General features: G+C 42.6%; 1 protein-coding gene across 1 annotated transcript in view; it reads left to right on the top strand.

Moving 5' to 3' along the window:
• Armh3 (armadillo like helical domain containing 3) overlaps positions 1–24391 on the top strand; it is a 183258-nt gene that overhangs the window by 58950 nt on the left and 99917 nt on the right. The window contains exons 16-20 of the mRNA XM_051146676.1: positions 716–774; positions 4420–4485; positions 6292–6361; positions 8036–8096; positions 19664–19752. Coding sequence (XP_051002633.1) covers positions 716–774; positions 4420–4485; positions 6292–6361; positions 8036–8096; positions 19664–19752 — 345 coding nt within the window. The remainder of the gene's footprint in view (positions 1–715; positions 775–4419; positions 4486–6291; positions 6362–8035; positions 8097–19663; positions 19753–24391) is intronic.

Below are 24391 nucleotides of genomic sequence, written 5' to 3'. Positions count from 1 at the left end.
GGAGCTACGTCATGCTAGGAACTAAAGTAGGTCTCATTGGAGGGCCTATGGAGTTTAAGCAAGTTAAGCAGGTTATAACACTTACCACATGTAAGGCTCTGGGTTCAATCCCCAGCACTGGAAGAAAACGCATGGGCATGAGAATAGGAATGGTTACCAGGGTTACATCTTGGGCAGGTATTTTACAGGTTACCACAATAAAGGGAAAAAAGAAAGAAAGAAAGAAATTTGAAAAAAGAAAAATATCTGGGAGAATTCCTTTGCCTAGGAGGAAAGCAAGACTCACTTTAGTACCACCTTAGTTTGGGTGTGTGTATGTGTGTTTGTGTGTGTGTTCCTTGAGGTTTCTCGTTAGTTTTGGTGTGTGTGTCTGTGTGTGTGTGTGTGTGTGTGTGTGTGTGTGTGTGTGTGTGTGTGTGTGTGTGTTTTCCTTGAGGTTTCTCATTGGCTTAGAGCTCAGCAAGTACGTACAGCTGGCTAACCAGTAAGCTTCAGGGATCCTGTTCCTATCTCCTCAGTAGAGGTTAAAGTGTGTATCACAAATTTGTTTGTGTTTTTACATAAAGTTGAAGTCCCCATGCTTGTAAGGGGACTGACTGAACTATCCCCAGCCCTTCATTCGTGTTGTTTGTGTGAACATATGACTGCTCCTTTTTATGATGTGCATCTTTGTCCTCTAATTATGTATAGAGAAGAGTTTTTCTTTTCTTTACAGATGAACACAGACTTCACAGTGGCAAGCTCTGTCTGATTATCCTTACATGTATTGCTGAGGTAGGTCTTCCTGTGAGCCTTGCATGTAGATTGCCTTCTTCCAGAGCACTCTTTTCTGTCTCATGGCTTGAGGGTCTTTTGTGTTGTCCGTCTCCTTCCTCCAGAATGTGAGCTTGCAAAACAGGGCCTGTGTTTTCATCACCACTGTGTTCTCATTGTCTAGTACACAGTACAGGGTCAATTAGCATTTTAAAAGAAATTAGTAATGAACCTCAAGGTGCTGGCTCTGTCGGTAGAGTGCTTGCCTAGCAATCATGAAGCCCTGCCTTTGATTCCCAACACCACATAGAAAGCCTATCATGGCACAAGCCTATACTTTGAGCACTTTGGAGGTGGAGGTAGGAAGATTAGAATTGCAAGGCATTCTGTGGCTGTTACAGTGAGTTTGAAGCCAGCCTGGGAATAGATGAGACTCTGATATAGTCACTGTGGTAGTTGGGAATCAGATGGGTGGTTCTGGCTGGCGATTGATCCATCTGTCTTTTTTTTTAAAGACAGAAGGTCTGTTATAGTCTGGGCTGCTCTTGATCTTCCTATATAGTTGTGGATGACCTTGAACTTTTGATTCTTTTGTCTCTACCCACTGAGTGTTGGAATTACAGGCACATAGTGTACCACCCTGGGATTAAAGGCATGCGCCACCATGCCCAGCTTTATGTGGTGTTGGAATTGAACCCAGGGCTTTATGTATGCTAGACAAGACTATACCAGCCCCATGCATATTCTAGCACTTAGCATTTCTAACCAAAAGATTTAAAACTTTCTAGAAAACCAGTCATTTCTCTTTGAGCTGCCCTTTTGTATTTAGTAAATTTAAAAAGGAGCTAAGGTATCTTGGGGATAGAGGAGTAGAAGGAACCCAGAAGAGAATGATCTCATTTTGGCGTAAACAAGAGCTGAAGGACAAAGAGGTGTGTATGAGTGACTTCTCATTTCTGTGACCAAATTCCCAATGAGTTGAAATTTACATGTGGGAGACATGGTTCAACTGGTACTGGCGCTTGCTACCAAGTCTGATGATGTGGGTTTGATGCCTGGGATCCATACGATGGAAGGAGAGAGCTGCTTGACTCTTGCACATGCACACTGTAGTTCATGTGCTCACATTCACACACATAATAGTGAAAGTGGACTTGAAGGAGGTTTTCTTCTGACTCAAAGTTTGAGGTGATACAGTCCATCACAGAGGGGAAGACATGGCTGCGGGGGCCTGGGGCATCCTTTTCAGTGTATCCACAGTCAGGAAGCAGAGAGAGATGATGTTGCTGCTTATCATGTAGGCTTTCTCCTTTTTCTCCCTTTGTTCATTTTGAGATGGCCCATAGGGTAGTACCAGACACATTTAGAATGGGTCTTCAGTTCCTCAGTTTAATCTCTTGTAAGACCCTCATAGGCACACACAGAAGATGTCTTGCCAGTGACTTGAGAGCAGGTTCTCTGTGAAGATGGACTATGAAAAGATGCTTCTTTGTGAGAAGGCTCATTTGGCTGGATCAGCTAGACTCAAACTCTTGGTTGGTGGGGATACCGGAGCATGATGGGACTTGAGCAGCTTCAGCTCTCCTTTCAGAACTTTGTTTTGTAAGACAGCAGTCAAGGTGGTCCACAGGGTATAGTCGTCTCACTGTCTCTTCTGTGCTCTCTGAGGAAGATGAGCTCTTTTTACAAGGCTGGGGGAGGCTGGTTCTAGAAGAGCTGCTTATTAACAGTGGGCCTTGTATAACTGCTTTTCAAAACTCTTTCAAAGAACATCCTTAAAGGAGCTGTTTTCACAACTTGTGACAGTTCCTAGTAATTGGAGTCTGTAGGCATGTCAGATCTCAGGACGGCGTTGGGAAAGGGCCAAGAAAGGGATGCTTATTTCCAGGCCACTGTGGGAAGAGTTTGATGTGGGAAGGAGAGGTGGGGCCTTGCCTGCTACTGTGCTGCCAGTATAGCAGTTCCCTGCTGTGCTGAACTCAATTCCCAGCAGAGCACAGGTTTTCCTTGTTCCTAGAGCTTCATGTGACACCTGCACATGCGGCCTCTTTTCCCTATGAGATCCTCCAAGCTGTCACAAACACAGCTGACTCCTTGGGCAGATGGGAAGGAAGAGAGAATAGGAAAACAGACTCCTCTGAGCATTTGTCTCAAGTCCCTGGATTTGATTTTTATTGTATTTCAGTTTCTCAGAGATCTCTGACCATTTAAAGAGATACTAGGAAATTATGGCTGAAGTAAGAGACTGATATAAAGGCCCTGGGCTTACCACTTTAGTTCTCCAACTGATGCTGAACGTAGTCCAGGAAGGTCCAAGGGTTTGGACTGAGGATGCATGTTAGTTGGCCGAGCACTTGGTTCAGTCTCTACCTCTGCATGAACTGGTCTGTCTATACTCCCAGCACTCAGAGGTGTTGGCAAAGGCAAGAGGGTCAGAAGTTCAAGGCTGTTCTTAGGTTCATAGGGACTGGAGGCCAGTAAGCTAGAGACTTTGTTTTGGGGTTTGGAAGATGAGAGAGGAAGGATTTGTAGGATGTATGGTTACAAATGGTTGCCTGGTTGCCTGCCTTCCTTGCTTCCTACCTTCTAGCTGGGTGGTAGTGGCACACGCCTTTAGTCCCAGTACTCAGGAGGCAGAGGCAGGCCAATCTATGTGAGTTCAAGACTACCCTGGTCTAGCAGAGTGAGTTCCAGGACAGCCAGGGCTACACACAAACTCTATCTCAAAAAAAAAAAAAAAAAAAAAAAAAAAAACCCAAACCAAACCAAAAAACAACAATAAAGAAGCCCTCAATAAATCTTCCTGCCTTCTTTTGTCTCTTTCTCCCTTCTTACCTCCATCCCATCTTTTTTTTTTTTTTAAAGATTTATTTATTTATTATGTATACAGGGTTTTTGCCTGCATGTACACCTGCATGCCAGAAGAGGGCACCAGATCTGATTACAGATGGTTGGGAGCCACCATGTGGTGTCTGGGAATTGAACTAAGGACCTTTAGGAAGAGCAGGCAGTGCTCTTAACCTCTGAGCCATCTCTCCAGCATCCCATCCCATCTTTTTTTCCTGCATTTTTTTTCCTTCTTCTTCTTCTTGGTTTTTCAAAACAGGGTTTCTCTTGGCTGTCCTGGACTTGCTTTGTAGTCCAGGCTGGCCTTGAACTCGAAGAGATCCATGTGCCTCTGCATCCTGAGTGGTGGGATTAAAGACATGCGCCACCACACTGAGCCTCTTTCTGCCTTTAAAAATTTTTTTAAATTATTTGTGTGTTTGTTTGTATAAATGCATGCATATGTGCTTGTGTGTCTTGGCTTGCATATGGAAGTCAGAGGATAAATTAGGATTGCGTCCATGGGCTGCACAGATCAAACGTAGTTCATTCATCAGACTTGGTGGAGAGCGTCTTTACCCACTGAACATCTCACCAGACGCCCGCCCTTTTTTCTTTTTTGCTCTTTCTTTTTTTCTATCTTTATTGTATTGCCATCTTTCCACAGAGTCTCATGCATCCTAGGTTGGGATTAAATTGGCTGTATAGATCAGGACAACCTCAAATTTTGGATCCTCTATCTCTGCTTGCCAAATGCTGGAGATTATAGGCTTGTGCCACCGTGCCCAGTTGAGTTTCTTAAATACATTTATCACATCTTACCTTTTCTATTTTTATTAGGATCAGTATGCCAATGCATTTTTACATGATGACAACATGAACTTTCGAGTCAACTTACATAGAATGGTAGGTGTGATTTTATATTTACATCTTTAAAAAAGTTATTTATTCTGTATATAGTGTTTTGCCTGCATGTAATGCCTTCATACCAGAAGAGGGCACCAGATCTTATTATAGATGGTTGTGAGCCATCATGTGGTTGCTGGGAATTGAACTCAGGACTGTTGGAAGAGCAGGCAGTGCTCTTAACCTCTGAGCCATCTCTCCAGACCTATTTCTTATTTTTAATAGACAAATTTTTGTGGTTGGATGAGTTAGAATGAAAGTGATTCTTTTTAATCCGCATTTTTTTTTTTTTTTTTTTTTTGCTGAATTTATTCTCATGCCATCAGTTTTTGTTTCTTTAGTTTCTTCTGGGATACTTTTGTCTTCTGTGCCACTGTGCCACCTCCTCTTCTGGCGTAGGAACAGTCTGCTCCTTTTCAGTGAGGATCATCTTGATGTGGCAGGGGGAGCTCTTGTATGGGTTAGTTGGGCCATGGCTCTGTAAATTCATCAGCACATCTTAGGTGCCTTGTTCACCTGGACATGTTCAATGACCAGGGAATCTACATTTAAACCCTTAAGTTCAGCATTGCTCTCTGCATTTTTCAGCATGTGCAGAAAATACCTTCACTCTTTTTTTGGCCACTGACCTGAGTCCAGCTGCACTGTTTGGCCTGGGCGCACCTCTCGATTCCACCATTATACTGCCTGAACGACACACATTGCTTCTTTAAAGTGACATCTTTCAGACACTCGGTGGCTTTTCAGATATGCATACCCTTGATGGCCTGGGCAGTTTCCCAGGTGTTCTTAAAGTGAACACAAAGATTTGAGCTTATTGATTTGCATGATTTTGTAGGGCTTTCTGGGTCAAGTGAGTAGCGAACCATCTTTGCAGGTCACCTCTGGCCGCTTACAGGAAGAATGAAATTGATTCCTAAAGAACAAATGTAGCTGGATAATTGTGCCTGAAGGCTCAGAGCATGATCGCTTTTCAGCAGATCTGTGTCTGTCCTTAAGTTTTTGTTGTTGTTGTTAGTTATAGAGCTATTTCTTGCTGTGCTAAGGATAGAAAGACCCACAACTAAACAGCTATTATACTAACACTGGAGTGTAGAGTAACGCAAATTTTAAAGAAGAGCTAAGTCTAAACCTTTTATTTTCAAGATATAGTATTTTTAAATTATTATTTTAAAAATTACATTTAGTCTGTGGGTTTGTGTGCACATGCACCTTTCTGCCTTTGCATGTGCCACCGTGGAAGTATGGCGGTCAGAAGATTCCTGCGGGGCTGGAGGTAGTTCTCTCCCTTGACCACATGGGTCCCGGAGCTTGAGCTTCGGTTGTCAGGCTTGGCAGCAAGTGCCTTAAGCTGCTACGCCATCTTTTAAGCGTTGTCTCCCTTGACACTGCATCCTGTATCCTAGACTATCCTCAGCCTCACTGTGTAGCCAAAGCTGGCCTTGATCTCCCCGGCCCTTTCTCCTTTTTTTTTTTATTACTGTAGAAAAGTACCAGTATATACTTTTTGCTGTTAACAATGCCACATGTACAATATAGACAAAAATGGAAATAACATTAGTCCTGTTGTGTGTACAGTGTCTTGCTGTAAATTGTATTTTTGTCACAGGCTTTCATTAATAACTCAGAAACATTTCCCTGGTCATCATCCCTCCCTGCCCCCACCTCGCCCCGCTTACCTCCATCACTAGAAAGAAAGACAAGGTGGGCTTTGTGGAGATTCTGTTTGCATGAGAAACATGATAAACCATTGGATTTCAGCTCAAGTGTCTGCTAATTCCCTTCTCTGCCTGTGTGTTTTTGAAGCCTATGAGACACAGGAAAAAGGCTGCTGACAAGAACCTTCCTTGCCGCCCCCTGGTGTGTGCAGTCCTGGGTGAGTAAGGACCATCACAGTGGCTGTGTTCTGATGCATTGATAGATTTTCCTGATTAAGATTTTGGTTGATGTGCTTTTTTCCTCGGCATCATTTCAGAAGAATCTTTGTTTATTGTGATATTCTGTAAACCAACCCCAGTGACTAGCGTGCTCAGTAAAAGGATGCTGTTGCTTAAAATAAAAAAGAAAACAAACAAACAAACAAACAAACAAAAAATCCCAAACTTTCCTGGGACAAAAGTTAGTATGTGTTACTTTTCATCAAGATTTCAGATTCTTGGGCTGGAGAGATGGATCAGTGGTTAAGAGCACTGACTGTGCCAGGTATGGTGGAGCATGCCTTTAATCCCAGCACTCTGGAGGCAGAGGCAGTGGAATTGATGTGAGTTTGAGGCCAGCCTGGTCTACAAAGCAAGACCCTGTCTCGAAAAACCGAAAAAGAAAAACTTAGAGAGAGAGAGAGAGAGAGAGAGAGAGAGAGAGAGAGAGAGAGAGCGCGAGAGCGCATTGACTGCTCTTCCAGAGGTTCTGAGTTCAATTCCCAGCAACCACATGATGGTTCACAACCATCTGTAATGCGATATGGTGCCCTCTTCTGGCCTGCAGGAGTACATGCACTGTGTACATAATAAATAAATAAATCTATCTTTAAAAAAAAAAATAAATCCTTAAAAAAAGATTTCAAATTCTTACTTCTCTTTCATGGTCTCCATTTATGTGTCAAAAGATCATAAGGTTTAAAATGTGAGATTCAAACATGGAAAAACTTCCCTTGAGTAAATGTAGCTGAGATAGGGCTGACAGAGCTGATAGACAGGGGCTGTATCTTGGGTCATTCTCTCTATCCAGAAGTCTGCAATTTCCTCAGAGGCGTCAGTGAAACTCCTTTTTTTTTTTTTTTTTTCCAAGACAGGTTTTTCTGTGTAGCCTTGCCTGTCCTGGAACTCACTCTGTAGACTAGGCTGGCCTTGGATTCTTAGAGATCTGCCTGTTTCTGCCTTGCAAGTGCTAGGAGTAAAGCGTGCACCACCACCATCCAGCCGTTACTGAAACTTTTCATCTCATTTTCACTTGGATGTTCAGCCTCAGCTCCTGAATCTGCCTGATTTAGGAACTGCAATTAAGACTATGTACATAACTGACTCAGAGCCCCACAGACATTGCAGTCAGTTTCCGTCACATGCCTGTTAGTGAGCTGGGGTAGACGGGCATCTTCAGAGCTGAGTCTCTGCTGTGTGAGTGGGTTCCAACCTTCATTCTCTCCTTGCTTCATTGATCTAGTCTTGGATTTTCCTCTGTGCTATGGTATGAGATATGTCTACAGTGAAATCCCCCTGGATCTAAATTTACTAGCAAGTCCTTCTAGAAATAGGAGGGTGAGATCTTTATTTTGTCAACTTCACAAGAGAGTAAACCATTTTACTGAAACTTACAGTGCATGGAGCATTTTGTTTGTTAATTTCCAAGTGGCAAGCATAAAAAAGTGGCATAGAAAATAAATTAGGCTCATGCAGATGGATGTTAGTAGGGGTTGTCATTTAGAGTGAAAGCGGGGGATACCATTCAGTGTGAGTATAAGGCACACAGTTTTTAGAAGCCCCCACCCCCAAACTCAAGGGTAAGGAGTGAATTTCATTGGAATTGATGTAATTTTTCTCTGTTCTCCTTTTAGACCTGATGGTGGAGTTCATTGTAACACATATGATGAAGGAGTTCCCTATGGATCTCTATATGTAAGTACTATAGTTCATTTATATATGGAGATTTATCGTAAATAATCAAGTGATAGAAAATTTATGGTCGGATTTGGAGAGATGGCTCAGTGGTTAAGAGCATTGGTTGCTCTTCCAGAGGATCTGGGTTTAAATCCCAGCACCCACATGGCAGCTCACACTTGTCTCGACTTCAGTTCCAGGGCTTCTGATACCTTTGCACAGATATACATGCAGGCAAAACACCAATGAGCATAACATGAAAATAAATTATACATTTTTTTAAATGGTGCCACAGCCTTGTTCACCACCAGGCAAAAAAAAGGATGTTGTTGTTTTAATGTAGATGAGCGCTTTATCTGCATGTACACCTGCATGCCAGAAGAGGGCACCAGATCTCATTATAGATGGTTGTGAGCCACCATGTGGTTGCTGGGAATTGAACTCAGGACCTTTGGAAGAACAGCCAGTGCTCTTAACCTCTGAGCCATCTCTCTAGCCCTGAAGCCAGGTTGTTTTTCTCTTCCATTCTGTTTTGTTTTGTTTTTTTAATCTTTATTTAACGTACATTGATGTTCTGCCTACATGTATGTATGTTAGTGTGAGGGTATCAGATCCCCTGGAACTGGAGTTACAGACAGTTGTGGGCTGCCATGTGGGTGCTGAAAATTGAACCTAGGTCCTTTGGAAAAAACAGTGCTCTTAACCTCTGAGCCATCTCTCAAGCTCCTTTGTTTTTGTTTTTGTTTTATTTTTTAAATTATTTATTTATTTATTATATATACAGTGTTTTGCCTGCATGTTTGCCGGTACGCCAGTAGTGAGCACTAGATCTCATTTTAGGTGGTTGTAAGCCACCATGTGGTTGTTGGCAATTGAACTCACGACCTTTGGAAGAGCAGGCAGTGCTCTTAACCTCTGAGCCATCTCTCCAGCCCCTTTGTTTGTTTTTAAAGATGGTTTTCATGTAGTCCAAGATGGCTTTGAACCTCCTATATCGATAACCCTGACTTTAACTTTTGATCCTTCTGCTTCTGTCTCCCAAATGCGGCAATTAGAGGTGTACTCCAGCATACTAGACCAAAACCTATTTCTTGTTTTGTTTTTTTGACACGGGTTTTTTTGTTTGTTTTTCTTTTGTTTGTACCTCAGGCTGTCCTGAAACTCCTTCTGTAGAGCAGGCTAACTTCAAACTCAGAGACCCATCTGCCTCTGCCTCTTGAGTGCTAGGATTAAAGGCGTGTGCCCTCAAACCGAGATCCAAAATTTTTACTGTAAATCTGGAGCTGTCAATGTCTTTTACAAATTTATTATCTATTAGTGTACCAAAGTACTCCAGAACCTCATAGTTTAAGATGAATATTCAGAATGTCACAGTTTCTGTGGTTTAGCAATCCATGAGAAGTTCAACTGTATATTTTTAGTATAAGACCTTTCATGGATCTACAATGTATTTAGCTTAGACTGCTTTTCAAGTATCCCAGGCTGGTACTGCCAAAGGTGACCTTGAGCTTCTGATTCTTCTGCTTCCATTTACTGAATACTGGGATTACGTATGCTGCTAGGCTTGCTGTATATGGTGCTGGGGTGAACCCATGTACGTATAAGGTTATTGTGTAATTTAAATGCTGATTTATCTGCCCCCCATATCTGGTTGCAATCCTTGTTCTGAGAATCTCCTATCTCAACGTTGTGTAAATATAGAGTCTCAATTATTTGAGTGATAGCCAGGTTAAGAAAAAAGCTGAGAAACAAACATAATTTTACTAAAATAACTTGAACAAACCCAGGTCTTTGTGCATGTAGGCAAGCACTCTGTCAACTAACTGAACTACATCCCCTGCCCTGGACTGGAACTTTCTGTATAGCCTAGGTGTGTCAATTTATCTCAGTATATTGGGCTTAGAATGTTGTGGGGAAACAAGTGTTAGCTGTGGCTGAAGGCCAGTGGAATTCTTCTGGGGTTAGAGAACTTGCTTTCATGCTCACTTAATAGCTATTGATAAGCCTTGCTTGTTTGGTTTTTAAAGTGTGTGTGGGTGTGTGGGTGTGTATGTGTGTGTGTAGGTGTATAGGTATGTACATGTGTAGGTCTGAGGACAGTTTGCAGTGTTCAGTTCTTCCCTTCCACCATGTGGATCCTGGGCCATTAAGCTCAGCTTCCCAAGCTTGATGGCAGGCATGCTTGTCTGCTGAGCCATCTTGCTGGCATAGGCTTCAGCTCTTCTCCTGGATCTCTGTATAAGTTGTTGGATATGGCAGTTAGCTTTTTAAAATTATTTATTTTTTATGGTTTTTTGAGATAGGGTCTCTCTGCATATCCTTGACCGTCCTGGACTTGCTTTGTAGACCAGGCTGGCCTTGAACTCACAGCGATCTGCCTACCTCTGCCTCACTAGTACTGGGATTAAAGGTGTGCACCACCACGCCCAGCTGGCAGTTAGCGTTCTTCAAAGCAAATAATCCAGCAGAGAAGGAAGTGTAGAGCCCAAAATTGAAGATGTTGTATCTTTTATAACTAAGTACCAAGTGTTCTGCATTCCTTTGTGGCCACATGGGTACAATGTGGGAAGAATTAAGGATGCTATTATGTCCTTGTGTCTCTTCCAAATCATATATTGGAAACTTAAACTCTCCAGGGCAGCAGCGTGGGAGTGTGGGCCCCAATGTGAGGCATTTGATCACGAGGGCACCACTCTCATGAGAGATTATTACCAACTAAGAAAGGACTAGAGGTTGTGAGCTTAATAATCACTTGCACCCTTTCTTCCCCCTTCCCTTCATGCCTCCAGCCCTTTATGTGTGTCTGTGTGCACAACTTGGTGCAAGCTTATTGTCTTTGTTTCTTCCATCTTCCACTATGAATGATCATAGAAGACTCTTCCTTCGTAGATGTTAGCACTTTGACACTGGATTTACAAGGAACAAATTTCCTCATTAATTTGTGAGGCAAAGGATGTGAGTTCTAGGAGGCTAGGTTTGCCGGAAATCATTTTGCAAACTGGTACCACAGTTGCGTGACTAGTAAGTTTCAAAGCAAGATTCAGACTCATTTATCCTGATCTCAGATTGTACTCTCAACCTATCTATCTTCCTTCCTTCCTTCCTTTCTTTCTTCCTTTCTTTCTTTTAAATAAGGAACCTTGGGAGCGTTCTGTGTGGATGAGTAGGCAAAGGGCATTCCAGGTAGGGGATGAATATTTCAGGAGTTTAGCAGCTTCAAACTGTGGTGTGTTTGTAGAATAGTATAAAGCTAGGGGTAGTTAGAGAGTAGAGTACATGGAGGAAGGGTAAGAACAGAAGGAAAGATTACCAGAGAGTGTGAATGGTGGAAGAGTTGAAGGTAGGAATAGCCTGGTAGGATTGTATGTTTACAATTGTAGAGTTGACAGCATGCATCTGTCCACCCAGCCTTTTTACCTGGCTAACAGTAGATGTTCTAGACTCTCCATTCCTAACCTGTGCTTTCTAACTCTGTCCCAGAAAGTCTTCTTTATTGCTTTCCTTTCTTTGCTGTTTGCTTTTTCTCCTACTGCTCCCTTGCTGAAGGTTCTGAAGTTCTGGGTGGGGAAGATGATGGAGAGAAGGCTAGGTCCACTTTCTCCAAGCCCGTATCCACGGACATGGTCCAGATTTTTCTTCCCCTACTTCCATTTCCTTTTTCAGTTTGGTATTTGGAGCATCAAGTCCTTTTTAGGTGAATGTATCTGCTCCCAGCTGGGCAGCAGGCCAGGTTGCGGCTCTCACTTTTCATTATGTATAGCCTCTCAGCAGCATGCAACACAAAGAGGAACTGAAAGCAAAATGAATTCCTACCATTTTAGATAAGTTTATAATCCTCATGGTGATGTGTGAAGAAGTATGGAGTATAGACTTAGCACACAGAGCCAGAATCTGGGCCAGCAGTGGCACAGATTTCTTTTCTGTGTCTGAGTGCTGTAGGCACAGCAGTGATAAGGAAAGGTGCTTGTACCGGTGAGCACAGCCCTGCTGTGAGAGGTAAGTGGCAGAAGAAAACCCCAAGCCTAAGCAGCGAGCTCCCACTCTTACTCTACTGGATTCTTGTTGCCATCTCCATAGTTACCACAGGGTTTGGGACTGAGGAGAAATGAATTCCAGAAAATAAACTCTTCAAAATTACTTTTACATGGAAAACTTAAGCCTATTCCTCTTCTTTTTTGAGACAGAGCCTACAAAAACCCTGTAATCCCAGAACTTGGAAGGCAGAAGCAGACAGATCTCTGTGAGTTCAAGGCCAGCCTGATCGACAAAGTGGGTCCAGGGCAGAGAAACCCTGTCTCAAAAAAGAAAAGAAAAAGAAAAAAGGAAGGAAAGAAGGAAAGGAAAAGATTCAGGAGAGGGCAGGGCCATCTTTTCTTAGAACAGGAAACTACTGTGTGCATGAGGGAAGCACTCCAAGAAGCAGTAAAGTAAATTTGGAGTCATTCTGCCAGTATGTGTTTTTAAGGATGTAACAGTTGTTAAATTTGTTTTTGTTTCTTTTCTTTTTTAGATAGGTTTGCAAGGTAACCCAGGCTGCCCTCAAACTATCTAGCCTCCTGCCTCAGCTTCCTGACTGCTCAGATCGTAAGTCCTTTACCTCCCTTGGCACCTGCTACTTGTTGAAAATGTCATTATGCTTGGTAAATAGTATGAGTCATTGTTAGCACAGGGCTAAAAGTGCACCTGTTGGGTGACTGTGGCACCAAGAGCACCTAGGAACAGTGTTGAGTGATGTACATACCACTCAGATAAGGCAGAGAGGAGCAGGGGCAGACTGGGGCTGCAGGAGCATCTCAGTACTGCTCTGGAGTGGCTTTCTGCTGTCACTGCCCACAGCAGCTAAGGTGTGTGTTTGATTAGGGTATGAGTGGTCACATATAGGCAGCATCCAGCCACCCTTATTGGCTGTAACACAGCATTAGCAGCAGGAAGCTAATCACTGCCAGTTTTATGGAGAAATTAATAGAAGCTTTTATAGATTGGCGAAGGCAAATTGTTGCTCAGATGAGGACATCAAATGAGATCATGCCACCATCTCTAAAAAACAAGGAATGATTTGGAAACTGGAAGTGTGCTTTTTTGAAATTTGCGTCACTTGGTCGTAGTTTCGGTACAGGCTAGATTTTTTTTTTTATTAGAGTAAAAGAAAATTACTTAAAATGTGTTGATGTATCCATTGACTTTTGTGTTACCTTATATGACTAAATATTTTATGTGGGTGTGTATGTGTTATGGTGAACATATGAAAATCAGATGGCAGTTTTGGGGAGTTAATTCTCCTACCTTGCTGAGTCAGTCTTTCTTGTTGTTTCCACTGTACTGTAACTCACCAGGCTCTGGGTGATTCTCTTGTCTTCACCTCATAGCAGCTTGTTGCAGGAGTGTTGTGATTACAGGCGTGTGGTATTGCATCCATGGATTCTTTCATGGGTCCAAGAACAGGCCTGCACGGCAAGAGCTTTTACCTGCCAAGCAATCTTACTGGCCTGATACTTTGTTGTTTTGAGACAAGTCTTGCAATGCAGCTTTGGATGGCTTAAAAATATTTTCTTTTTAAAATATTGTCTTATGTGTATGTGTATTTTACCTCCATGTATGTGCATGTACTGTCCAAGAAGGCCAAATGAGGCTTTGGACCTGTTGGAACTAGAGTTATACTTAGATGTTAGCTTCCATATGGTTGATGGGATTTGAACCTGAATCCTATAGCAGAACAGCTAGTGCTCTTAACTGCTGACACTCCTAGTATTTTCTGGCCTTGTTCTCTTGTCAGTCCTTCAGGATGGGATTACCACCATATGCCACCATACCTGGCTTAAATTTAGGACATCAGTTTACAGATTGAGTAAATAAACACACTTTAGTGTGTTTGTCTTTGGTGTGCCGTTAGACACTTTAATTCCTTTAGCTGTCTCTTTGGCTCTTACCATTCAGAGCCATATTTATTTTGTTTTTTGAGACAGGGTTTCTCTTTGTAGCCTTGATTATCCTGGACTTGCTTTGTAGACCAGGCTGGCCTCAAACTCACAGCGATCCGCCTGCCTCTGCCTCTCGAGTGCTGGGATTAAAGGCATGTGCCACCACCAGCGGGCCTGATTTTTTTTTTTCTCTGTTTCTTTTCACTTTTACTAGGAAGCCCCAAAGAATAGCTACCCTTAATTTAGCTTACTCAGTGACTAGATTGGTACCTATAGACAGAAGCAAACAGTGTTTCAGGCATTCTTGCCTTTTATCAAGGGCACAGAGTCTCAGAGTCTCAGTGCTGCCTTAGGAAGTATCTTCTGCCTGAAGCTGCCGTTCAGTTGAAGTGCACTTGAATATATTAGGAAACTAATGTAAAATCAAATAAGATGGACAAGAGCCACTTCCTCCAGTGTCATTTTACTTGCTTATTTGCTTCTTCTGTTTTCATCATCTCTCCCTTGTTCTTTCATGTTGGAACCGTTTCCAGAGAAAGGAACTTTTTAATTTGTTTGAAACTAGCAAGCTACCTGGGACCAGTCTCCTAAGGACTTTGGAACTCAAATACAATAAGATTTAATTACCAGCTCAACCACTATTTGTTGAATGAATGAACACAAAAGATAGGCCTGAGCTGGGTATAGTGGCCTGTACGTATCATCCCAGCTTTAGGGAGGATGGCGGTCAGCCTGGGTATATAGAGCAAACGCTGCCTCAACAAACATAAAAACAAGATGCAGTCTGAAGCAGCCTGAGAAGTTTCCCTAAGCTGTTAGGGACCTCAACTCAGGTAAGATCAGATCTTTTGCTTCATTGTAGGAAAGAATTTCAGGGCAAGCCAATATGTATTAGATTTGTAGATTGAGAGTTTAGTGAAATACTTTTTCCCCTTTCTTCCTTCCTTTGCCTTTTTTGTTTTTGTTATTGTTGTTGGTTTTGTTTGTTTGTTTAAGCAAGGATCTCATATATTCTAGATTGGTCCAGACTCACTTTGGAGTCATTTCTTTGACCTCTTTGCAAAGGGGAAAATAATCAGAAAAAAAAGGACCTGGCATATGATGGCACATGCCTTAATTCCAGCACTTGAGCAGCAGAGGCAGGTGGGTTTTTGTGAGTTTGAAAGTTCCAGGACAGTCAGAGCTACCTTATGAGACCCTTTGTCAAAGAGGGGGAAAAAAAAAAGTCAAGAAACAAAATAAAAACCCAGAACTGACTTGGTTCTGAGATGTAAGAGCCAAAAAGACCTGCTAGATCAGTGCTTCTCAACCTGTGGATTGAGACCCCCTGTGGGGGTTGTCTAATGACCTTTTCCCAGGGGTTATGCCTAACAGCATCAGAAAACACAGAAAACAACATTGCTGTTGTTAAAAAAAAAAAAAAACCCCAAAACCTCAAATATTAAATTTTACCGATAAAGATTCAGGGGCCAGATGCTGGGGTGAAAGCCTGGTACCTCAGAGAGACAGAGGAAAGCACCCAGCTGACCTTCCTCCTTAGTTTATGTCCCAAAAGGAAAAAAGATGTCTTTCCCTTTCCACACCATCTCAAAAAACCCCTCAAACTGAATGTCCCTCACTCCTGCTTCCTGTGTGTCTCTCTGTCTTCCTGACTTCCTTTTACTATGTTTTTTTTTTTTTTTTTTTCCTATTTACTCCCTGTGACCTGGTTGCTTATTCTGCCTCTTGACCTATGATGGATTTTATTTAATTCAAGCAGAAAGCTCTTGGATTAAAGGTATGTGCTAGCTGGGCGTGGTAGCACATGCCTTTAATCCCAGCACTCATGAAGCAGAGGCAGGTGGATTTCTATGAGTTTGAGGCAAGCCTAGTCTACAAAGTGAGTCCAGGACAGCCAAGGCTATACACAGAAACCCTGTCTCGAAAAACAAAAAACAAAACAAATAAAGGTGTGTGCTAGGACTGAGCCACAACACAACTAGAGACAGGTTTTTCCAGTAAACAACACAGTCTCAGGGTTCAAATATCCTGCATGCAAACTTCCCTCCTTTTGTCTAAATAAAAAGGAAATATTTTAGCTATTTACAATAATGAAGCTATTTCTGTCTAGCTTTCCACACTGTCCAGCTTGGTTGTATTTGACAGTCTTAGGATTAAGGTTTTTTTTTTTTTTTTTTTTTTTTTTTTTGGTTTTTCGAGACAGGGTTTCTCTGTGTAGCCTTGGCCATCCTGGACTCACTTTGTAGACCAGGCTGGCCTCGAACTCACAGCGATCCGCCTGCCTCTGCCTCCCGAGGGATTAAGTATTTTTGAGTTCAAAGTTCTGTAAAATGTTCCTGTTAGTGTCCTATGAACTCAGCATTTTCAATGTCTTGAGGAGTTTGTAGTCTGAAGTTGATCTTTGGGTGGGTCATCTTAGTGACAATCCTGACTAGGCAGACACAGCAGTCAGCCCAAAGGTGTCCACTGTGTGTACAGAACTTGGCAGCAGAAGAGGCATGGGACAGTTTTTCCCAGCGGTTAGTGCTACCACAATCCTAACTTTGGGGGGGGGGGGGTTTCCTTTTTTGGCAGGTAATATCTTTCCTAGGTCAATTTTTTTTTTTTAAAGCAACAGAAAAAGCATATCTTACAATTGAAATTAAAACAATTCTTTTGAAAATTTGACACTAAATACACCTTAGTATGTGTGGATAATCACACCTATGTCCCCCTTTCTCTTTATATATAAATTCAAGGTTTAAGAATACTTTTACATCACAAATGACATTCACTTTGAATTTCAGCCTGCCTTTTGCAAGCAGCTTTTAAATTTAAAGCACTGTAATTCCTATGTGCCTGCCGCTGGCTCCCAAGTGTTGCTGGGAGTAAAGGTGTGAGCCACTGCCTGGCTACGGATCCCTTGCAGTAGTTATGCTCATAGGGTTGTCCTGCGTTAATTTTGTTCTCCGTTTCCCCTTATTTTTCAGTGTTAGGGGTAAACTTTCAAGTTTTTGAATATATTATCTATCGTTTTGTTGATTTATTCCCTGGCAAGTTTTAATAGTCTAGTCTTAATTAAACATGATGTCCGCTATTTCGTTATTTTCAGATCTTCTGTCTTGCCTGTATGAGCTACATAAAATGTGATGTTTTTGCTAAGTTTTATTAGATTTTGCCATTTCCATTCATGTCTTCGCAGTTTATCTCTGTCACCACCACCCAGGCCATGCTGGCCTGAAACTTGCTGTGTCAGGATGTGTGTTCAAGGATGACTTTGAATTTATAATCTCTTGCCTCTACCTCCTAAGTGTTGGGATTGCAGGAGTGAGTGACCATGACTTCAGGATTGGTGTTTCTGTTAGCCTATGTTATCTATGATATGGGTTTCATTATGATAATTTTATACATATAGTGTATTTAATCATGTTCACTTCCCTTTCTCCCTCTCCCCTGCTAATCTTCCTCTTCTCAGCATCCCTTTCTTACTTTGTGTCTGGGGTGTGGCTGTGCATGTCACTTGTCTTGTTTCTGTGATAGAATTCCCTGACGCAGTAACCAAGGACAGTCACTTGGATTACAGTTCTGGGTGCAGGCCACCAAGGAGAGGAGGACATGGTAGCAAGGGCTTGGTGCTTCAGGCTCATCACATTGCATCCACACTCAGGAAACACAGGGGTGAATTTAGTGCTCAACTTCTTTTCTCATTTTTTTATGTAGTCCACACCTCAGCCAGAGGAATGGTGCTCTCCACTGTTAAATCTTTCTACCTCAGTTAAACTAATCTTGGTAGTCTTCCTTAGGGATGCTCACAGGCTAAACTAATCTACCTGAGCCCTCATAGGCTTACAGTGTCTGGAACCCTGCCTCTTCGCGGTTCCAGATCTTGTTAACAGCGTAGGCATCACAGTGACTCCAAGTCTGATTGAGTTGCTTACAGGAGTGTGGGTGACTGTTTACAGGGGGATGGACACATTATCATTGTAGAAAATGTACTCTGAACAATACCCTATAATAGTCCCTTAGGGAGGAGTGCTTCCCATGAGTCTCTCTCCCCAAATTGATTTTTTTTTTTTTTTTAAGACAAGTTTGTCTGTGTAGTCTTGGCTGTCCTGGACTCACTTGTAGACCAGGCTGGCCTTGAACTCACAGAGATCCGCCTGCCTCTGCCTCCTGAGTGCTGGCATTAAAGGGGTGCGCCACCACTGCCTGGCTCCAAATTGATTTTTTTAAACTTTATTTTAGTTTTTTGAAACAAGGTTTCTCTGGATGTTACTGGCTGTTCTAGACTCACAGAGACTTGCCTCCCAAGTTCCAAATTGATTTTTATTATTTTTTATTTTTTTAAAGATTTATTTATTATTTACAGTGTTCTGCCTGCATGTACACCACCTGCAGGCCAGAAGAGGGTACCAGATCCTGTTATAGATAGTTGTGAGCCACTATGTGGTTGCTGGGAATTGAACTCTGGACCTTTGGAAGAGGTGTCTCTTAACCTCTGAGGCATCTCTCCAGCCCCCAAATTGATTTTTAAATTCAACTTAAAACTTATTTTTATTTTTGAATTTCACTGTGTTGCATGTCACATGTGCGGTGCCTTCAGAGGCCAGAAGGTGTTAGATCCTGGAGCTGGAGTCACATGTAGCTGTAAGCTGCTCTGTGTGGGTGCTTGGACCAAGTTAAGGCCTTTGGGAGAGCAGCAAGCCCTGGTACCCATTGAGCCGTCTCTTAGAATTGAACTTGATCTAGAGTTTTGATGCCCTTTCTCATAAATTTTCAATTCCATTTTCCAATCCATTCCTCTCTCTCTCAAAATTTTCTTTAAATTAAAAATATTTTGATGTGTATGGGTGTTTTGCCTGCATGTACACTTGTGTACCACATGCATGTCTGGTATCCAGAGAAGCCAGAAGATATTGGGTCCCCTGGAAATGGAGTTACAGATAGTCATGAGCTGCCATTGGGCGTCAGGAATAGAATACAGGTCCTCTGGAAGAGCCATTCCTGGCTCCTTCAGAAAAAAATTTAAACATTTATTCTCTCTTTCTCTCAGTGTATATGTGTGTTTGTATGTATATATGTGTCCTTGTGTCCTCATCTGTGTATGCATGTGAGCACATATGGTTTTCTGCTTCTACCATGTATGACCCAGGGATCAAACTCAGTTTATCAGACTCAGCAATAAGTGCCTTTACTGATAGATGTTCATTGCACTGGCTTTCTTTTCTTTCCTTTTCTTTTTTTCTTTTTCCTTTTTTTTTTTTTTTTTTTTTTGAGACAGTGTATCACTAGCCAAGCTGCCTTAGCTACTTGAGTGCTGGGATTTTAGGAATTCTCCACCATGCCCAGTCACATCTATGCCTGCTGCTATTGGAATAATTGTGAGGTATCTTTCCTTTCTGGAAGGGGTACTCGGGGGAAAGGCAACAGCGCTGCCTCACTATAGGTCTGGAAGTGCTTGTAGCCCCATGGGTGTTACAGATAATGTGTGTTCTGGGTGTGTGTGTGTGTCGGAGGGAGTGGGGTTGAGTGTGTGAGAGAAAATTTGCCAGGATTATTTTTTTGTGTGTATGTGTACATATTTACTTTCAGTCCTAGTGACCCTAGGGACACTGCCTCCCTAAAGGAAGAGCACTGCTGAGCTGTGCTGGCCTCTGAGCTCTACCCTGGTTCTCTTCCTCACTGCAGACGCTGTGTCCAGGTCGTGCATAAACTGCTCTGTTACCAGAAGAAGTGCCGTGTCCGCCTGCATTACACCTGGCGGGAACTCTGGTCAGGTGCGTTCCATCTTGACTTTGTTCTCTTTGTGCTTCTTAGAAACCCTGGGCTCAGGCTCACACTAATACTAGTCTCTTCAGTTTGTAGATGATTCTGTTTTCATGCACACTGTTTATTTTGAACATTGCAGTCTTGTATGAATCTAGATTTCAGCATGCTGTGTCGTCCACTTTCCCGTTCCTTCTTCCCTGTACTTCTGTTTGTCAGCCTTTAGAAACAATTGATGGTTTCTTGAATCCTAGGGCAAAAGATTGTAGCTTGGTGTACAGTGTGCCTAGCAAGCATAAGGCCCTGGCTTTGAGTCCTAGCGCTGAGAAGAAAAAAAAAAAAAAAAATCCAAGAAGAGGGTATAATTTGTTAGGGCATAATCCCAGCACTGGAGGGAGAGGTAAGTAGATCTTTGTCAGTTCAAGGCCAGCCTGGGATCCATAATGAATTTCAGGTCATCCAGTGCTGCACAGTGAAACCCCGTCTTAAAAAACCAAAACTAAACAAAAATGTCCTGAATCTCACAGATTCTGACTTTGTGTAGCTATAGTCAGGAGGACTTGGTGCAGTCCTGGCTTCTCACCCACCACCATTTGGCGGCAGCATATGGGCTATAGGGAAGCGCCTATGTGTTTCCTCAAGATGAGTAATCTCAGGAGGAATAGCGTTGGGAGGGGGTGGGGATGGGGGTGGAGAGATGGGGGGAACCCTCTTCATTTGCTACATCTTGGCATTATTACTGTTTACAGACTGTGTAGATGGTACCACCCCCCACCCCCCACCAGAGACAAAACAGAAAATTACAGTGTTTACTTTGTCTTTGTATCCACTTGGTGACCCAGTAAAATCACTTCCACCCCTGCAGCGGGAAGTGGCTCTTCTCTAAGAGTGCAGCTAATGTTAGCTTGCCACCCTTTCTTTTGTGTGACTAAATTGGGGGTTTGGGGAAAGCAAAGATTGTTCTCTGAGGCAGATTCTTGCTGATAGGTCCTGTGGCTTTATGACCTGATGGATAACAGTGATGAGTGGCCGCCCCGCCCATGGGGTGTTTCTCTGTATTCCCAGCAGAGGAGAGTGTGTTAGTGTCAGGGGCTTTGTAAGAAACAGGCCAGGAGCCCAGCCCCCTTCCATGGAATTCATCTCCCTGTTGTGACACATGGTTTCCTCCCAGCTTAATTTGGCTTTCTAAATTTAGTCCTCCATAATGGGAAGTAGAGATCTTTAATTAATGGATTAGCAAGTTTTTTCAGCAGTTACTGTGTATGATGGTAGAAGGGAGGGCAGGAGAGTCACAAATGGGCCAACAGTGGCAACTGTAGTTAGAGTGTTTGGAGAGAAGAGTACAATTGTGAGAGTTTGAAACTGAGGGCAGATTAGAAGACAGATTGAAAGAGATTGGACTGACTAAAGGTAGTCAAGGTGTGTGTGTGTGTGTGTGTGTGTGTGTGTGTGTGTGTGTGTGTGTGTGTGTGTGTGTGTGTGTGTTGTTTGAGACTGGGTCTTGCCATGTAGCCCAGGCTATCCTGAACTCAAGGCAGTCTTTCTGTCTCAACCTGGAGTTGTAGACATGTGTCACCTACACCTGTCAAGTTAGCTGAATATAAAATTTTTAACAGAAAGGACTTATTATTTCATATAGATAATAATATAATTATAGAGCTCTGAAAGTCTAGAATGTAGAGGAAAATGAAAACTGCAGATTTGTGTATTTGGTGCAGTTGAGCATGTGGAACACATGGCAGTGGTTAGAGTCTGTGGGAGATGGAGTTACATGCAGTATTTATCTTTTTGTCTCTTGATCATTCCCACCCTGGCGGCTGTGAACGGGCTGGCTCTTCCCTCATCCTCCTCATCCCCTGCTTCTTACTCACTGTGTGTTGCACACTGCTTTCTGCTCTGCCGTGTTCTGTTTTCCTCTGGTCTTTAAGGCTTCCAGTTGCTCTACTTCCATTTCATATTTCCTACTATTGTGACGGTTTCTCCTCTATAGCTCTGGCTGTTCTAGAAGTCTTCTAGAACTCGCTCTGGCCTTAAACTCAGAGATCTGCTGTTAATCCCACTGAATGAGAGTACATACCTCTACCCAAATTGTTCTAGCAGAAGTAAGCAGGCTTTATTCTCTGTTAGGCAGGGCTGACTCCCTGCAGTGGGTTTGGGAAGAAAAGCGTTGATCATGGGAGAGCGTGGGTTTATGTAGCTCAAAAAATTCAAGGCTAGGAGGTTTCCAAGGGTTGGGAATTTTTGGTTATGTAGGAACTTAGCTGAACATCTCAAACTTATTTGGCAGAATATTTTATCAGGGTAGAGCTCAGGGTATACGGTGTAGAACATGTCAAATTCCAGAAATATGAGTCAAGACCTGGTCAAATTTAAGTTTTAGAGAAAACAGGAGTGAATTTATTTTGACCTTGTAACAAGATGGCTTCTAATCTTAAGATGGAGTCAGGCAGGTCCATCACTGCCTGCCTCTGCTTTTCAAGTGCTAGAATTGCCCGTGGATGCCATTATACCTGGCAGACTCCTAGCCTTTTGCCAGTCTTGTTAGTAACTTATGAAGAAAAAACAAACAAACAAACAAACAAAACAGTTCTTTATCCTGTGTTGGTTGATTGACTTATGTCTTTGAGAACTTTCTGTCATATTTAGCTTTGTGATACTTGCTTTCTTGATTTATGTTCAGCAATCCTTGGTGTGTTAAGGGAGGCATATGGGAGAGTCACTAGTGAGGCCTTGAGGAGTGCTTGTTCCTAAGGATAGAGGTTTGTGCTAGAGATCTGCCATGTGAGGCTAATTTCTTTTCTTTTGTAAAAGTCACGTTTGTCTATCATCTGTCTGTCTGTCTATTGTATGTGCACAGTGCCATGCGTGTTAAGGTAAGAGGACAACGTACTAGAGTCATTTATTACCTTCTACCATGTGGGACCCAGGGAGAGAACTCAAGTTGTCAGGCTTGGTGGCAAGCACCTTTACCCTCTGAGCCCTTCTTTTTTTATCGTGACTGAGTGAGCTCTCCTGTAACCCTGGTTCTGTTTGTTCGCACATGGAGTATACCATGAGCTGAAGAGCAGCAGGTGTTAAGGAAAGCTGCAAAATACAACAGTACATCCAATGCAGTTAGAGCCCATATAATGTATACTATTGCATTCAGTGAATACAGTGCTGCTATGTTGGCTCCACCTACTCTTTGGCTGGCAGTCCCCCCTCATATGTTGGAATGCCCATGTTTTCATTCTCTGCCTTCTACATTTATGGATTTGAGGGAGGTGTGTGAAACTCAGCATAGCAAATATAACAATGTAGATAAATGCTTGCCCATATATGTGTTGTGAATTATAAATGAATTTTATTTACAAATAAAGAGTATACAAATAAAGAGTATAAGGCATGTAAGGTTAGATTGAATAGCCAGTAGCCCCTGAGCTTATAGAAGACACTCAGATAGGGTACAAATGCCTCCTGTGTTTGGAATGCAAGTATGCAGCAGCACTGTACTTGGGTACTGATTTTTATTTCTGTGGTTGCTCTTTGTTTTGGGGGAAAATTGCCAGAAGTCTCTAAAATTCCTGAAATGAATTCACAAAGAAGTGGATGTGTGTGAGGAAAAGGCCAGCTGTAGCAGCTAGGGGCTCAATCCCACTTTATAACTTTTCCTACACTTGGCTTTACATATACAAGCCCTGACCCACTCCCTGCTGCCACCTCTTTGTACAGTGGTTGTTGCCATGGTATCTGAGTGTGTAGGAGGACGTCTGTGCTCATTTCAGTTGAAATATGAAAGAAGGAGGTCTTATGTGTCTGCCTTGTCCTTCTTTTTAGGAACCATCATTTCCCCCCAAGATGTAGAAGGTTTGGGAACCCTCTTACGATCCTTAAATGCCAGTCTGTGAGCAAAGCTGCCTTGAAGCTCATCTCTGATGAAGATAGACAGCGGGGTTTGGGCATCAGATGAGGCAGTTCCTTATCTGTGAAACTGGAACGAAAGCAGGCTCTGCATATCCAGAAAGTGTCCACTGTATATACATATACTGCAAACAGTTTCAGGGAGTTCCTGAACCCTGTGAGGCTCAGCCGTGATCTCAATGGGAGAAAAAGTCACTGTCCTGAGTTTATGTTTCCTCTTCTTCCTCTTCCTCCTCTTCCTCCTCCTTCTTCTTTTATCCAGACAGGGTTTATCTGTGTAGCCTTGGCTGTCCTGGACTCACTTTGTAGACCAGGCTGACCTTGAACTTACAACGATCTGCCTGCCTCTGCCTCCTGAGTGCCGGAATTACAAACTTGTGTCACCTAATAAAATGAGCAAGAGATTTATTTATTATTTATATACTATTCTGTCTGCATGTGTGCCAGCAGGCCAGAAGAGGGCGCCACATCTCATTATAGATGGTTATTAACCACCATGTGGTTGCTGGGAATGAACTCTGGACCTTTGGGAGAATAGCCAGTGCTCTTAACCTCTGAGCCATCTCTGCAGCTCTAACTTTATGTCTCACATCTTCCCAATGAATTATTTTCTTTCAGACGTCTAGTGTCTAGTTAAGCATTTTTAGCATTGTCTTCTCTCTGAACTTTTTTGTTTGATTATCTGTTTTATTTTTAAGAAAGAGTCTTACTATGTAGCTTTGGCTGGCCTGGAAACTCACTATGTAGATC

Source organism: Acomys russatus, chromosome 5 (assembly GCF_903995435.1).
Source record: "Acomys russatus chromosome 5, mAcoRus1.1, whole genome shotgun sequence".
NCBI classification, from domain to species: Eukaryota; Metazoa; Chordata; class Mammalia; order Rodentia; family Muridae; genus Acomys; species Acomys russatus.
The sequence above is the reverse complement of the archived record's forward strand: the minus strand, read 5'-3'. Positions and strand labels throughout refer to the sequence as shown.